The 17,576-nt window shown below is 39.6% G+C and overlaps 1 protein-coding gene across 1 annotated transcript; it reads right to left on the minus strand.

The window, feature by feature from the left end:
- Positions 1-231: 231 nt before the first annotated feature.
- Positions 232-16,996, minus strand: LOC137445249 (putative short-chain dehydrogenase/reductase family 42E member 2). Its single transcript, XM_068146801.1, has 13 exons — positions 14,547-16,996; positions 13,402-13,578; positions 11,037-11,272; positions 8,796-8,891; positions 7,954-8,014; positions 5,859-5,977; positions 4,830-4,905; positions 4,567-4,649; positions 3,911-4,048; positions 2,590-2,655; positions 2,065-2,128; positions 1,341-1,414; positions 232-1,247 (listed from the first exon to the last, which is right to left on the minus strand). Exons 3-13 carry the CDS (start codon positions 11,265-11,267, stop codon positions 1,044-1,046), a joined length of 1,212 nt encoding a protein of 403 aa, XP_068002902.1. The 5' UTR covers positions 11,268-11,272; positions 13,402-13,578; positions 14,547-16,996; the 3' UTR covers positions 232-1,043.
- Between the last annotated feature and the right edge of the window lie 580 nt (positions 16,997-17,576).

Here is a 17,576-nt window from a genome sequence, read left to right on the forward strand (position 1 = left end):
AGGCTGTCCAGCTGAGGTATGTAAATCTTAAGAAAGGGAGATGAGAAATGCTGGGCCCTCACTTGGGTCTTCGTGGTCAGCTTGGCTGCTCCCCCTGACATGGTAGTTCTCTGAATGCACAGTGTGCCTGCTATGGGGTTATGGATTTGCCTTCATTTACAAGACAAGGTAGCAGAAACAGTTTGCTGAACTCCCAGGTCTTATGTGCCCTCCCTCCCCGATCCCCCTGGCTGCTTAATTACAGAGTTTGGTTCAGTCATTTTTTATTATGGCATTGAAAGAACATTTGCTTTACAAGAATATTTGCTTTACAAACACACCTAAGGTTATTAATTACATTTTTACATAAGTAAAAGTATAAGTATAATTTTCAGTCCTCTCACCACCTGTTACTCCTATTTATGTTTTGTATCTTTGGTGCTATTTCCCAGGTCTTCATAATTCCTCATACTGACACACAGTAGCTGGAGCAGTGGCTTCATCAGAGGAATTGTTTGGTCAGCTTTTCCTTCATTGGAGCTACTGGACCTGTTACAACACAGCAGTCCTACAATGGGTCCTCCTCTTCTAATTTCTTACCCTCCTGAATGATCATTTTAAGAAAATCATTCCCAACAGGAAGCAATCCATTAAAGAAGAGCCATTACAACTATTCCTGCATATGTTAGGAGTGAACTCCTTTGATCATAGTATCAGTCAGGGCTGGAAGGGTCAACAAGGATCATCTAGTTCCAACCCCCCTGCCATGGGCAGGGACACCCCACACTAGATCAGGCTGGCCAGAGCCTCATCCAGCCTGGGCTTAAACATCTCCAGGGACGGGGCCTCAACCACCTTCCTGGACAACCCATTCCATCTTCTGATACTGCATTGTCCTTTGCAAATAGTTCCTGATGTGTCCTGTATTTTCAGTCTCCAGAAAGATGCCATCATTAGCATCATCATCATGAAGAAAACATCCATACTTTTGAGGAACGTACTATGACCAGATCATTAATACTCCAAAGCAAAACCCAGTTTTCTGAAACAGGTGGGTAGTTGTTTTAGAAGAAAGAAAGAATGATCAAACTCAACAAAATGCCAAAAGCAAAGATCCCTTTAAGGAGTGTGTGATCTTCTTGGCAAGCAGGTCTTGTTTTCAGGTAATGATCCACAGAATCAGCAAATGAGAATTTCTTTGGATTGTAACCAAGCTGTTTTCTTGCCTTGTCTATTCGGAAAGTGTGAGTTACAGTAACATTCCACACCTAAAATCCAAAAGGACAGTTACAGAAGTGACCTTAATAACTTATTTTCTAGAACTTGGATGAAAATACCCATATATAGAGATATGTATTTACCTCATTCCTTGTCAAGAAAGGGGTAAAGCTAAAAAATGGCTTTAGTATCAGGTGCAGATACTCCATCACAGTAGCTGTGAAACAGGAAAGTTACTTAATGAGACAGATGGATAACAATAAACTGAGATAATGCTGACATTGCACATCCTGTAATTCCTACTGATACCAGAGGATGTTATTGAGGTGGTAGAAGGCATTGTTTAATTTATGAAGTACCTGAGGGACTGAATTTATTAATAGCTTTTGTCTAGTGTCATTAATGCCAAATGGCATAAGGGATTATTATTGCACACAGAATCACAGAATGTTAGGGGTTGGAAGGGACCTGAAAAGATCATCCAGTTCAATGCAGGATCACACAGGAATGCATCCAGGTGGGTTTGAATGTCTCCAGAGGAGACTCCACAACCCCTCTGTGTGCTCTGGGGCTCTGTCATCCTCACATTGAAAAAGTTCTTCCTTATGTTCATGTGGAACATCCTCTGCTTCAGCTAGCACCTACTGCCCCTTGTCCTATCGCTGGACATCACTAAGCAGAGCCTGGCTCTGTCCTTCTGCCACTTGCCCTTGACATTAATATTAACTAGAATAATTTGAAGTTACACAGTTCCTACAGTTTGAGTCCCTGCATTATATAAAACAATAATACAGTTTCACAGGCATAAGAAAACAAGTTAAAAAATTAATAGCACAATGGTTAAGTCTGTATTTTTATTACTTTTACCTGCTATATGAACCAGGAGAACAGGAATATGGATCCAGGGTTTCCTGTAGCCTAATTTTTCAAACTAGAAGGGGCATACAAGGAAAAAAACAACAGAATATTTGGTGTCAGCAAAGCATGAAAATGGAAAAAAAAAGTTGCCTCTTTTTAAGCTTTTAAGATACGATTCTAAAAGGGCTTCCTTTAAATGCTGCACTTGATGGCAGAACAAAGAAATAAACAATGGTTACAAAAGCTACCAGATGCTAATAGTACAACTTTTCATGCACTGCAAGCTCATGGTACAGAAATGCTGCTGTTCCATACCTCTCAGCTAAATTCTCTCACAACAGTAAAGGCCAAATTCCAGTTACGCATATCCAAATCTTCATTTAAAGCCAGTGGAACGTTAGGATATGCAGGGAGAACAGGACTGACTTCAACGTTAAATAATTCAGTAGTTAACATGCACTGAATTGCATTTAGTTAAGGCTGTGACTGGGGCCCTCGGAGTGCATTGCAGCTACATTCATGAGCACTACACACCAGAGGGACTATCCACTCCGAGAAGATGACGTTCTCACCGTCGTGTATGTAGTACGCCTGACCACTCTGTTCAAGAAGCAGAGAAAAACAATTAGCAAAACATTCTACAGGGGATGGCATTTTCTTTCTCATACCTACATATCTGTCTGGATTTTGTGGGTAAGACACCAGCATGCTTCTGGTGAATGCATGCAAATCAGCTCAGCAAACTGCCTTCACAGGACTCCACTGTGATCTCGAACATTCCTCATACTTTTGGATGGTAGTAGAAATGATCATCATTGACTATGGTGTAATGTAGGTCAGACTTTGATTTCACTCTGTAGTAATCCAACAGTTAGGGCACTAAGTGCATGGGCATAATGTGCAGGGGACAGAGCTATCTTCATGAGTTCAACATAAATGACAGCATCAATAGCATTTAATAAACACAGGTTTTTGAGGTGAAGTTCTAACTCTAGCTAATTTTCTGATTAAAACAAACTCCAAATATACATTCCATGGGACATGTCAGAGTGCCTAATCCAATTTTGACTTCCCAGTCTGTCTTCCTCCAGCCTTATAAATGTGCAGACAATACTTCCTTGACAGCTATGCTCTGGATGAGGAGTCTGTCCAACTGTGGAGCACTATGAACACCTGAGCAACCACTCAGACCCTGGGAGGCTGGGCATTACATCATTCTAGAACAGCATTGGAGCTTCCAAGCACTTAACTAGTTGACATCACAGAGAGGGATGTTCAGATGTATCTGTACCTGCTGTCTGTATGTTCCTACCAATATAAATGAAGCTGGAGCCTTCATGAACTGTGAAAGTAGCAGCTGCTGCAAGACTGTCAGTTCTGTAATGCTTCACAGTCCTCAGGCTGTTGTTGCAATTAGGACCAGCAGAAGAGAAGGGAAAACCTGTTTAAACTGTACATTCATTTTGTAGATCTCTTTTTGGAATTTTCAACCCTGAAAATTAAACTGGAGTGCCTCAGAATGTGGCATCTAGAATCAGAATCTATTCTCAAAATAATAACAGGCTATATAGATTTGTGTGATGGTGAATATATCAACTTGGTTAGAAATACTAAAATAGGATTTCCCTTAATCAAACAGGAAATACTGTATTTCCAAAACAGAAAAACCACCAGCATGAAGATAGTAGCAGAGTGTATTTGCATTTGCACTGCCCATGTGCTTGTGGAGCCACATGCCATTTTGGAGCATTTAGCACACAACCTTTTGGAGAATCTTTAGTCTCAAAACAGCCAAAAATTAAACCTATTTGAGAGCTAAATCTACTGGCACACAATGTTCATATTGTTTACTTACAGCTACATAATGCTTCTCAGAGGTGAGAGCCTCAGCAGCTAGTAAGTGAGCTTGCACTAGATTTCCTATGTGGACCCAGTTCATCTGAACTTTGTGATTCCCAAACTTGAAGTTATACAATCTCCGCTGGATATTGACCTGTAGAAACAGAAAATGTGAAAGAGCTACGTTTTCCCTTTATGATGCAGTATGATGCACTCATTTTTGCTAAGATGAATATTTGGAATTTGCTGTATTTGTGTGTAATTACAGCACAAGGCCAAACAACTACTTGGTGGTTTTATAAACCCAGGGCTGTTGCACTGATACACAGTGTTAAAATACGGTGACGTTAGAGTATCTGGATGAAACTCAAGTGTCTATTTAAAAGACAACATTTCCATTACCATGGCATTTCTCACTGCAGGGGGGGTTGGACAAGATGACCTTTAAGGGTCCCTTCCAACCTGATGCAGTCTGTAAATCAGTAAAAGCACAGCTTGAGCCTTGCCATTTCTGCAGTGCTCACATCATGCTATTTGTTGTGCCCTGTCACCAAGCTTTCACAACAGTCTTCCCAGAGGAATTGTTAACAACTGTAATAGTGATACTTCCACTTGTGCTATGCCCTTACAACTACTTGTAGTGTCCTCCAGAGCTGACTACATAACACATACGGCTACTCGTGGCAGGTGCCGCTGCTCTTCGGGTCCATATATGCCTGGTGGACGAAGCACACAAGTGTGGAGCTTACCCCCTCCTTGGAGAGAGAACAAAATGTGATTCTCAGATAGCTTTGCTATCAACATATGCTGACATGTATTGTTAACTAAATTCAGTTAATTTAAAAGGTACTACTTATTGATAAATGAGTAACCTGAGAACAGGCTACCCATTAGCACTACTACTAATAGGAAAACCCCAGAAGATTTATATGTACCTTTGAGCAAAGTTCCATTAGCAGCAAGAATCATTTGGTCTGCAATTGCCTTTGTTCTAGAATAATGATTAAATTGCTACAAAGAAAGGCAGAATATGATAATTTTAATCTCATCATTGCATCTGTAAAGGCAAAGTTACTGTTTATGTCTGATTACATTTAAATCTAGCCAGCTTGTAGACATCAGTTGAGTAAAACCAAACATGACAAGATATGTAATAACGACATGATATAGTATGTATATACTTCCTTTATGACAAAGACATATACAGATCTATATATCAGACTTACATTTTACCTGACAAAGACTTACACATTATACATAACTACATATCAGACTTACATTTTAATTGCACAAGCTTAGCTTCAGACTGAATTTAAGTCCACCAGTATCTACTGAAAAAATTAATATCAACCCAAATGTTCTGGTGGGTCAGGTAATTTTGGTTTGAAAAAAAAACCCCATCCATTTTGAATTGGAAAATTACTTTTAAAGCAATAGGTTAAATATGAAATTGAAAATTCCAACTTTCCTCAAATTGTTTCACTCTCTTGCTGAAGCTGTTTGAGAAGTCATAAATAATGCCCTCCCAGCTGCATCTTTAATAATTGCACTCAAGTATTTAAACACTATAATTCTGAATACAGTTCTCACAGGCTGGTTTAGTGATGACTCATCCACACAAGGCTATTTATGTATCTGTTGAACTTTGTGTGACCAGCCTTTATGTTTTGAAAAGACACCTAAAAATCTCACCATGGAAAGTTTTTCTGCTCTCAGGTAGTTTCATCCACCTCTCCACCTCCCTCTGTGCCCCATCTACCTCTACTGCTCACTACTGCATGATAACCATTAGATAAAACACATGCTTAGGGCTCATCCACATACAACTAACTGTAAATTCCTGAAATGCTTTCTCAGAAGTCTGAGGTGCTGTGCAGAAACTGACATCTCCAGCTCAGTATCTCAGGAGGCACCAACAGAGTAGCAGCCAGTCTTATCTAGGGTTCATCACATGAATAAAGTACCTTTTCCAGTGGAAAATATGGTACAGTTTCTTCATCTCCTTCTTCAATAGGATTCCCTCCAAATACAACATTCACTGTACTGGTATAGATTAGTCTAGGGATATTCCTTTGTTTGCAGACTAAAAGGGTATAGAAAATAAATCATTTTAATACAAAGAGTGAGAAACAACACATGAACAGCTTCTCCTTTTGTAAACCATCATTACTTGTATAGCAGAGTTAATACTTTAAATTTAACATTAACTTAGCATTTAATATAATGTTATCTTTCATTCAGCTGGAGTTTGTCATCCCAAATGCCTACTATGTAAACACTACATGTTGTGGTCACCACACATTTCATGATTAGGTACCTGCAACTATCATATCACCACTGGATGGTAGTCATCAGCTGTGCAGAGGAATTATCTTGGTGTGGGGGTGTGTGAAATTCCTGCTTTATCTCAGAAATGTTTCTGAAAAGATGTTCATTTTACAAACTGAATAAAAAGGAGATGAGCACAAACATTTCTTGTGATCAAACTGAGAACTCCCTGCTTCATTCTGTAGGGGTAGTACTGTAGAGAGCAGCCTGTCTGTGGACCACTATTCATAGAATCATTGAATCATAGAATGGCTCAGGCTGGAAGGCACCTTAGAGAGGATTGCTCCAACCTCCCTGCCATAGGTAGGGACACCTCTCAACTAGACTCAGCTGCTCAAGGACTCATCCAGCCTGGCCTTGAACACCTCCAGCGAGAAGGCATCCACAGCCTCCCTGGGCAGCCTATTCCAGAGTCTTACCACTCTCCTACTGAAGAACTTCTTCCTAAGCTCCAGTCTAACCCTGCTCTCCCTCAGCTTCAAACCATTCCCCCTCGTCCTGTCTCTAGACACCCTTATGAAAAGTCCCTCAGCAGCCTTCCTGTGGGATCCCTTCATGTATTGGAAGGCAGCTCAAATGTTTTGCCTTCTTTTAGGAGTGAGCAGTAGGCAGTCTTATGGATGCTTTTGCAAGTAACTGAAGCCATCTAAGATGTGCCAGCTCTCTCCTCTGTGTGACCCAACTGCGCTTGTCTCAATCTGTTCATAGGTGACAAATGACATGTTAGCAGGAAACACAGGCTGTTAGTGTATAATCAGTACCTTAAAACCAACTGAAATTAATATTATTTACAAAACAAAGTCTAATTATGGATTCCAGTTGGGTGTTAAGATGTTATGTCTAAATTCTGCTGCACATAAGTCACTGCAAACTTGAATAACAGAAACTTCCTTTTGCTTTAACAATGTTCCTAAAGTTTCAGTGAATTAATATTCAAAGTCAGGAATCTGTAGAATCTACAGAGCACTCAGCCCAGTTGGCTCATGGGCTTATTTTGAAAATAATGAATGTAATGAGTGTGTTGTAAATACTTGGAACAAAACACAATAACAAAATCTATTATTAAAAAGTAGATTAACAGGTCCATGCTCCTCCCAGATTCCTTCTTTGTTGGGAGCCTATGGAAGTTTGACATGGGATGTTCCTGTGGGTTCAGAGGTTGGAGTAAGAAGGAGGGAATATGTGGCAACTCCTTCTCTAACTCATTTAGAGTTTAACTTGCCATGTAGCTTTGGTATTTACACTTTTGAAATGATCCTTCTGGAACTAAATATACAGAAAGAAATCAACTAATGTTTTCCAGACACAGAAGCTAAAAATTAGTATATAATAAATTGGGATCACAGTCAAGATGATCAGAAAGCACAGAAAATTGCCTCTATTCATGTGCTAATAGCACACCTATGGCTCCTGTTACCAAATATTTACACCACAACAAACAATACAATCTCTCTGTGATGAAATCACATGGAGTAACAGGGGAAAAGTAACCAGTACATGGAGGAGAGTTCATGTTGGTCCACCAGCAGATAAAGTCCAGGTTAAAAACCTATCCCAAATTCAATCCAGTAGCAGATCTATTAGGGGACTGGTACTGCTAGCTTTATATCACACTCTGAAAGGGGAGAGAGAAGAGCCTAATTTTACTATCAACACAGGAACCATCCAGTTAGAAGGGGGTTTCATTCATGTTTGTCTCAGATGCAAAGAAAGAAAAATCCAGGTACATACCATCAATTATTATTTTCGTGCCTCCAACGTTTATGGATTCAATCTGATCTTTCTTTTGAAGCTAGAAACAGAGTTTGCACAACACCTAATTAATTGAACAACTCACATTCACAATACAATTGTTAAAATTGCCAGATCTCAACCAGCTGTGACTGTTTTGGGTGGTATGTGTTACAGTTCTCTGTTCTTCTGACATACAGTGATTTCCAGCAGCTCTCATTGGTATGGTGGTGTTCAGTATGTGAACAGGTCAAGTGGAAAAATTAAAGATAAAATGCATCTGAAAAGAAATGACAACGCTTCATTTTTGTTTGGTCACATCATAGGTAATCCATGATCAAAAAGTTGGGAATTATTGGTTGGGTTTATGCTCCCTTAGGTTTTCAACAAGTTCTTGTTCCAGTGGCAATCTGTCCCGTTCCTGGAAATAAATTAGTAGTTTCATGACTTCTTTTGATAACACCCTCTCTGAGTATCATTGTTACTTAGCATAACGCTACTGAGCTGCTGGTCTGTTTCTTTGTGATTTATGTGTTCACAGGACAATCCACAGATATTATTCCTACAGCAATACTGTCACAATTCTTCAGATCAAGGAAGAAGGATTTGCATTCTTATCCAAGCTTTTACATCTATGATCTCATTTCTCCAGAGTATTTTGTGTAGCACATTACTTTCATGCTTTATTATTTAAGGGATACCTCCCTTGTTGCCTGTGTAGATGAGCTGACTTTTATAACTAATTTCTGTCTTACATAACTATCCTATAATTACATTCATGCAGGCAAAGCTCTGCTTTCACAAAAGTAACACAGGAAAAAGTTAGGAAAAATTGTACTTGCTTGTTCTAATCCTGACATGCCACATGCAGCCACATGGAAAATACAGTCAACCCCTTCACATGCTTTGAACACTGCTTTGTAATCTCTCACATCACCCTGTAAAAGGAGAAAAGAATGGATTTTTGGCTGGTAGAGTTCTAAAGAATTAGTATTAACTATGACTATTAAGGAAAATCTATAGTAATGTTGATCTGCTTTTCACAACACTTATCTGTCATTAAATAAAACATTATAGACATGAAGAAAAACCCGTGAGTAAGAATTTTGTCAGCATTTTATTGCAAAACAAATACGACTCTTGTTGTCTTCAATTATAATGCGTATTTTCATACTTAGTCCTGCAGCCTGCAGGCTGGCAAAACTTGTTTGACTTGAATGGGAGCAGCTTCTGCTTCAGAGCTGGAGAATCAAGCCCCAAGGACAATAAATCAGAGCAGGAAGGGCTGAGCTGTTTACCATGGAATCACCAAACAAGAGAACCCCTTCTCTTAGAATGTAAACATCCACCTTGTGCAAAGTGGACAAAGGTCTCCTTGCCCATCTAAGCTTTATTTTATGCACACTAGATGATAAATTTAGTTACAGTTTTGTACAACATTAAACCCAAAGAGCATACACCCTATGCATTTGAAAGGATATCAGCATACATCAGTGTATTGCAATTGCATGGCATGAACTGCACTATACTGCTGTATTAAACACAAACACACTGTATCTAGTATCAAATGCTATGTGTCTAGAATGTTAAATTGCATTTTTGTATCCCAGGTAACACTACATGAATGATAGCCTACAAACATAGAGATACCAAGACAAATATAACACCTTTCTTTTCAGCATTATATGTCAAAATAGTAGGCATTGGTTAATTTACTGTAATGGAATCAATAGAATAATCACGTAAGAAATATCTGGAAGTAATATTAAGAGGTAATCTAAGCAGTCTTTAATTCCCATTATTTTTCTTCTGAGGTTGCCAAAGTATTTCACAGACACATCTGAATTCCACTCCTACCTTCAACCACGTATAAACAGTATTAGCAATCAGCAAATCACCGATCAGGGCTCAGAGCTCTGAAGTGATTTATGACTTCATTTAATAGGACTCTGTAGTTTCATTTTCTAGGCAATTCACCAATATTTTGTAATACTTACTCTTTTAAAATTGAATTATAAACCCCCCCTTGTTCTCAGAAGATTGTTTATTAGATCTCAGGTCTCCCTTAGAAAATGTAAATTGCCATCATCCATCAGCTTAAATCAAATTATGTGGATTTATACCATTGACAAATCAAGCTTATGGTTTTTTAATGATTCTTCAGTAATACTTTCTCTCTCTTCCATATTCTCTGAAAGCTGTTTATGAATTTGAATTTAAGAACAACCATCCCAGGTCAAACAAAAGATCTGCTCAGCCTGGTATTCTGCCCACTTCACAGCCATGCCAAGCAGTGCCATATTCCACTTTGCCTCCCTTCCCCCTTCTCCCACCTGGTGATGTAGCCAGGAGAAAAACTGGCATCACCTTGATAACCCCTGGGACAAAGATCCCATCATCACTTTTAGCTTTGCCATCAACTTCATAGTTCTTATGACGGTGTCAAGGAGCTCTTAAGCCAAGTGCTCAGACAAGATCAGCTGAATGATACCCTGTGTCTAGCTAGAACTTGTGCCAGATGACTGGAGTGTGCAGAAGGTGCTTGCATGCCCTTGCACACCCAGATACCCAAACATGAGTGGGTGGAAGCAGGTATGAGGAGTTGGTGCTCCCCACATCAGGGATTAGAGGGGATGCGTCCTGCACAGAACGCTGCAAGCTATCATGTATTAGAGATCTCTTTCATACCCCTCATTGGCAGACATAATAAATTCAAAAGGAATGAATGCACACAAATGGGTGCCCTATGAAAAGCAGGCACAGGACAAGCATATATGACACTTCCCCCCCAGAATACTCTTCCAGTCTCCAAGTATTTTCATTCAGATGATTTCTTTAGCCTATTTTTTCTTACCCATTTAGTTACCTCCAGTGGAACTAAATCTTTTGGCAAGGCTTTGTACATGCCTTATACCCATTGGATAAAAAAATAACTTCTTTTTGTACTGAAATGACTCCTCCTCATTTCACCTGATGGCCCTTCCTTCTTGTGCTGGAAAGGATACTGGACAGTCAATGCTTGCCTGTCTTGACACACTCCCAGCTTGTATTTCACAGGTGTTAAATATGCAATTTCAACATACCTCGAAAAACTCTGCTCCACTTGGAATGTCCCATTTAGGTTTCCGTATGTCAAACAGAACAACAGCAATTCCTGACCTAACAAGAGCACATCCCAGATTGTAGCCCAGGTAGCCTCCACCTCCTGTCACCAATGTCTTTCTGTTTCTGTTCACCAGTGGTCCAGCGTGCTCTTTTAGTTTGCCTTCACATGGTGGGCTGCTGTGGAGCTCTTCTGTGGATCCTTCTTGCATCACGACTGGAAGACAGAAGATCTCTTGAAAACTCCTGCATAATCCTGTGAGATCTGGGTCATTCCAGTAACTTCCAGGTTACAGTGCTCCTTTTGTGACTATACTGTTTCTATTTATACATTTTTTAATTACCTTAACATGTTTAAAATGTATAAACTCCTAATTTTTGTTGGTGAGGTTTTCATATACAATGAGTAATGAGTCTGAGTACTTTTATATTCTAAGATTTACTCCTTTACTCACACCCACAGGTCTCTTATTATACAGTAGTGAAATCACAGAATTTTAGAGACATTTTACTTACCTACCCTTGACAGGTCTGATTAAAGTTTTGAATGCTTGGTGTACCAAATGTTTTATCCTTGAGAACTCGCTGACTTCTGATACATTAATACCAAAGAGATGTTATCCCACCACTCAGGGAAAAAAATCATAAGGAATATAAGAAAGGATTGATCCTACTTTTAAAATCCACTTTATTTCACATTTAGGTCCCCAGTTCTTCACTTTTGTCACCAAACTTTTCTGATTACACACTAAAGACATTCAGCTTTCAGTCTACCTCTTACTAACTTATGTCCATACTGTTCTCATATACAGCTGAACTGACAAGGAACAGAAGAGAGAAGCCATTCTTCCCTTTGAATTCATGTACTGATTAAAGTATCCTTCTGTGATAGTTACCCACCTGTACACTTTGTTCTGTCTTTAAAATGAGTTTATTCCACAATAATCACTTTTCTTTAGAAATTCCCTTGTATTTTCCAGTTAAAATGTCTGGCATTCCAGGTCACAATATATCCTGATACATTAGTCCAGTTCGTTTTCCCCCAGAGACAGCCCCTCTTGTCATGATTCCTTGTATGGCTTTTGCACATCAGGATGTAGGCTCTTAAATCCCCAAATAGAAATCCAGGATAAATACATCTGGAATCTGTCCAATTAAGCCAAACTGGGTGCCTGTGGGTCTAATGTAGGAATACAGACCCATTTCCTGCAGATTCTTATGGTTTTCTCATAGCTGAAGTGAGTCCCCATAGCAATGTGCCCTCACATGACAGTACATCATCTTCCACTAGCTGGGCACAGGTAATCAACCATGGTTTGCTCAGTCATTTACACCAGGGTTCAGCAGAGACTATGCAGAAACTGGGCATGACTGGTAACTGTCAGCTGCATCACTTTTGGGGTGGCAACACCAAAAAATAACTCGAAAAGCAGCAAAAAATGCAGTCCATGGTACACAAAGTTAGAGACTATTTTGGCCATTGCCTAATTTTTCATAATTTTGTGACATTTTTTGTCTTTTGTTATGTTGCCTTTTGGATTTCAGACCCAGGGAAATCAGCACCAGACTCTTCATGCTGTCATACATTTTTTTCAGCTCAGTGAATTCCACGAGCTGAGTGACAGGACAGTGGAAAACACAAGCTCCTTATGCCAAAAAATATCCAGGCATTTCCAAAGTGAAAAATACTCCACAATTCCAAACAACAATTAAATTAGAACTAACATCATAAAACTAACCCAAGTATGTTTTGCTGTTCAATCAAGGAAATTCAGATCTGCATCTCTAGAGCATGCTATGCAGTAGCTTTAAGCCATATTAAATTACTTTGCCATGTCTTCTGTGAGAAGACATCCTTTTATATACTGCATTGAGAACTAAGGTCAAGCTTATCACAAAGAAATACTCAAAAATCCCTATTTTAATGATTTTTGTATATCTGGATACTTGTTCTTAACAGCTCCTTAAAATTTGAGTAAGCCCAAGATTGTATTTAGAAAATCTTGAAACTTTGGCTAGAAAACTCTTCCTTAAAAAGCACTAATAGATGAATGTATTCATCTGCTTCATGGAATTGGAGAAGCATTATCAAATTATCAGCAAATTTTGAATTGAATCACATTGCTGTAAGAAAATGCTTATTTCCAGAATGAGTATCTGCCTTGTCTCTCTAAATTTATAGGAGCTGTTCTGATTTATTAATGCATTCTGCATCTCACGCAGTGCACGCAGCAAGCTGCTCTCAGGTCTCCCCTTTCAAATATTAGAAACAGAAATTTCTTCCCAGGAAAAGTTAGGAGTCAAAACATTTCAGGTTTTTTTAATAGCTAGAGAAATAGTAAATACCCTTGGCAGAGTCCTGGGTGTTGGTGTTCTCCCAGTCCTTCCTGTCCAATAAGTTGGTGAGACTTCTCCTTGCTGGACAATCAGTAACACAAGGGCATCAGGTATGCTCAGGCCAAGATGTTCATGTGTGCTCAGGTCCTTTTGCTGTTCCTGCTCCTTTGTAGCTAAGTGTCTGGGCTGGGAGCCAGAAAAGGGCAGGGCTTAATTTGTACGTAATTTACGTTCCTTTTCAGGAAAGAATGAAATCTTTTCTGCACAACAGACCCTTCTAAGCAGGATGGTATCTCTTAATGCTGCCTGGTAAAAGTACTGCTGAGACACTAGACACCACCAATATACTATTGGTACCATCATCCTGTGGATAAATGTTACTAGATTACTGAAGGATCTCACATTGCTTTTAAAAAATAGAGAGAAAAGTGCTCTTCACTAAAGAAAAACAGGAAAGAAATTCTTAGCAGTAACATTTAAAAGCAAACCTCTCCAAGCTGTGTGAAACTTTGGTAGGATACATCTCATCTAGCAGCAGAGTGAATGGAAACAAATGGAAATGTACTTTCTCCTTCTACCTATGGTTTTTAATCTAAATTTGGATCAAGAAACAAAAATCCTGTCTGGCAGTGGTACTCAGCACTTTCAACCTGACTTTTCTGTCTTCATCTCCAACTCAATCAGGTGTTTGCAAAGAGGCTTAACTGTTGGCACGAGAGCTGTTCACCAGCTCCCAATGCAAATGAAGTACAGGCAGCAGACTAACTGGTATGCAACAGAACAGGAAACGGTGATTTACTATTAAATAATGCATTTAAAATTAGTGATTAATTATTAATAATCAGAGAGGCTTTTGAATCCTAAGATTTTAAAGGACACATATCCTTCTGCAAATGCAACAATGAGAAATCAAAGCCAATGTTTTTAACTGGGTGTGTCTTAACATTAGGTCTGAAAGCAGTGGTTAAGATGCTCAAGAAACACTCCCAAATCTACATATAAATGACTACAGTTTTAAATGTTGGTATGTTAGAAACATCTCAAGTTCATAGGTGACTTTGCAATTTAAATGTTAATGTAATTTAATGTTCATGTGCTGACAAGAACTCAAACTGACACCTCAGCCAATGTATTTTAGCATAACATACACTTACCTAAGTCCCTGTAGCCTGCATTAGAACTTTTGAATCTGTTGAAGCCGATCTGCACTCCTCAGGCTGTCATATGAATGACAAACTCAGTTTGGAGCAGAAACCCCAGGAATAACAAATTCTCTGTTTTGAGCTGTCCACAGCACTGATGGCTTTTACCATTTAATCCAAGAAAGAAAGTGGCTTTTCTCTCCCTGGACTATCACAGAACTCCTCCACAAGTTGCAGCAGCTGCCCATCTCATTTGTAGTTTTTCATTTTCAGAGCTTTTCATTGCTCAGTGAAAATCAACAAAGAGTATTTCAACTTGGCTTTGGGTTCCACCTTAGCCAGAAGGAGACACCTCAGATGAGCTTTCAGAACTGGTATTTTGAACCTCTCCTGCTGTGCTTAGTCTCCTATCTTTAATGAAGAGGGCTGGCCATATTTTGTTCACATTTAGCCTTCTGCTAAATCTTTCTGAAACGGAAGCTAGAGTAAGCTTTCTTGTGGTCTGCAATCACAAGTCTACATTGCTCTTATCTACTTTTATATCCACTCAGTTCACGAAGGCACACAGAAACAAACAGAACTAGTACTTCTAGGAGATAACTGCATAAAAAACACCTAGAAGGTGTCAGGAGTTTGCCCATTTATTCACACACAGAATGTTCACATTTCTGAAATGTTGTCTTATCAAACTGTTACATCCAGACTGTGAAGCAATGCTGAAGGTAATTGTGCTGTTTCATAGAGGAATCCAGTAAACTTACACAAGCTGACTCCAAATCACATGCTGACAGATCTGTAGATAAATCAGGATTGAGTGAGTAGGACTCAGGGCACAAGAAAGACAAGACACTACATGCCTTCAGTACACAAAGGAATACTTGTCCCCATGCTAGTTCTGTGGGCACCAGTGCTGAGTACTGGACCACAGAGAGATGTTAGATCATGGCCTAGGAGACAGATGTGTGGAGACTGGGGCTTTGTGTCTTTCATCCAGCAGGTCTCATTAACTTCATAGGTCTGCATTTTCAGGCCACAGACCAGAAGCAATGCTCCAGATGTGAGGTAAACAGGAACCTGAATGAGGGGTTTTAACTGTGTGGGAGATGCTATGCAGGAAGGAACCTTTGACAAGAGACATAACCAAAACATACACGGGTAGAGAGTGGTCTGAGTTGAAATGACAGCCGGATGTTTGGCCTGAGTCACAGGCAGGATGGGATGTTCTACAGTGCCCAAGGGCACAACTGCAGAAAAGCTTAAGAGACAAAGCTCTAAGTTAAGGACAAGATTTTGCTGAAAAACTGCAACATAAAAATACTTTTCATTTCACTTCTTAAAAATTTTGTATCTAAGCCCTAACTGAGCGAAGTTATTTAGACTCATTGTGTGTCTGAACACCTCCTTGTGTCCCTGCTCACATCCAGATGCCCAGTCATAGGTACTGACACAGTCACATGAACTCAGAGTGACCAGACTCGTTTGTACAGCATACCAAATTGCTGATCCCCTCTGCAACCCCAAAGAAATCTAGACAGATCTGTAGTAAGATGGAAATAGTTCTGACTGAAGGTACTTCAGCTCTTTGTGACTACAAACCCAATCATCCTCAAAACAAGGTGTTACAGGTTGTGGATTAGTGTCTATCGTAAATAAAAGTCCTCCACAGTACTAGAGAGTACCAGAGGGCTGGACAATCCCCAGGGGGTTGGACATATTACAAATATTATTATCCATCCCATCCTCCTGCAAATATCTATATAATCAGGCATTACAGCTTGCTCTCTTGCTCTTGCCCCTCTCCCGCTTAACTTTGGGTTTGCTGCAGCCTCACACTTACAGGCCCTGGGTCTCATAGGGGATTTTAACTACCCAGGTATTTGCTGGAAGGCCTCCTCAGCAAGCCCTTCACAGCCCAGGAGGTCCCTCCAGTGCACTGATGATAGGTTCTTGATATAAATGGCAGATGAGCCAACTAGGAGAGGAGCACTGCTAGATTTTATACTCACTATCAAGGAGGGTCTGGTTGAAGCAGTGAAGGTTGAGGGCAGCCTCAGCTGTTCTTCTTTCCTTTTATCCCCCTTCTAGTTTGAAAAATTAGGCTAGAGGAAACTCTGGATCCATATTCCTGTTCTCCTGGTTCATACAGCAAGTAAAAATAATAAAAATACATACTTTATCATTGTGCTGTTCATTTTTAATTTGTTTTCTTATTCCTATAAAACTACATGATTGTTTTATGTTTAGTCTTTGGAGAGTTCAAGGGCTTGATTTACATTGACTCCTACAAAGCCTGAAGTGATGTAAGTCAGCAGCACTTGTGTAACTTCTCATGCCAGAGGCTGAAAGGCAGCAAAGATTACATCTTCCCTCTTTTTGCTTGAAGTTTTAAGCACACTTTGAAAAGATGTGGGCTAATGGTACCACTCCAAACCTCTTCAGCATCTTTTCTTCATCCAAAATATAATCCTAAAAGTCAAGCACATAAACAGCTTTTAAAATACAGTCCAAGTACATAACCTGCATAGGCTCACAAAAGTGTCATGGAAAACCAACATACATTAACTTGAACTTACAATTTTCCCTACTTATCTGTTTAGTTGTGCTATAATGCTATGTTCTTTCTGAAGTACATTGGCAGGAATGTCTTCCAATACACTGTGCAAGCAACACCTTCCATGTTTACCCTGGAAGACTGGAAGAGAGATGGCTGTGGAACACTACCCTCTGTCTTCACATGTCTGTAACAACCTTCTGGCTAGTACAGGACGGTTATAAATCTGTTGGCTCTCCTTAGTGATCAGCTCTTCTATGCCAAATTCTGCACATACTTGACCAGGCTCCAGGTGCCATTCCCCACTCAATCAAACAATCTTAACCAGTGGGTCTGAATGGATTTTTTTCCCCCCTTCTCTTTGAAAGAGTGGGCAATGTTTGTAAACCAAAATACAAAGTACAGCCACAGAAACAAGGATTTAAAACCCAGCCTCACTATTTATCTGCCTTGCACCTGTTCCTTGATGAATATCTTAGCAGGTCTAACTT

This window comes from Melanerpes formicivorus, unplaced genomic scaffold (genome assembly GCF_026170545.1).
Source record: "Melanerpes formicivorus ecotype bairdi unplaced genomic scaffold, bMelFor1.0.p_v2 SCAF_14, whole genome shotgun sequence".
NCBI classification, from domain to species: Eukaryota; Metazoa; Chordata; class Aves; order Piciformes; family Picidae; genus Melanerpes; species Melanerpes formicivorus.

Excerpts from the sequence above, each read along its gene's own strand:
- LOC137445249 (XM_068146801.1), bottom strand. The coding sequence starts at position 11,267 with ATGCAAGAAGGATCCACAGAAGAGCTCCACAGCAGCCCACCATGTGAA. Across the intron at positions 5,978-7,953 it reads CACGAAAATAATAATTGATG|TCTGCAAACAAAGGAATATC; the intron begins GTATGTACCTGG and ends ATACCCTTTTAG. Across the intron at positions 4,906-5,858 it reads CATATTTTCCACTGGAAAAG|CAATTTAATCATTATTCTAG; the intron begins GTACTTTATTCA and ends CTTTCTTTGTAG.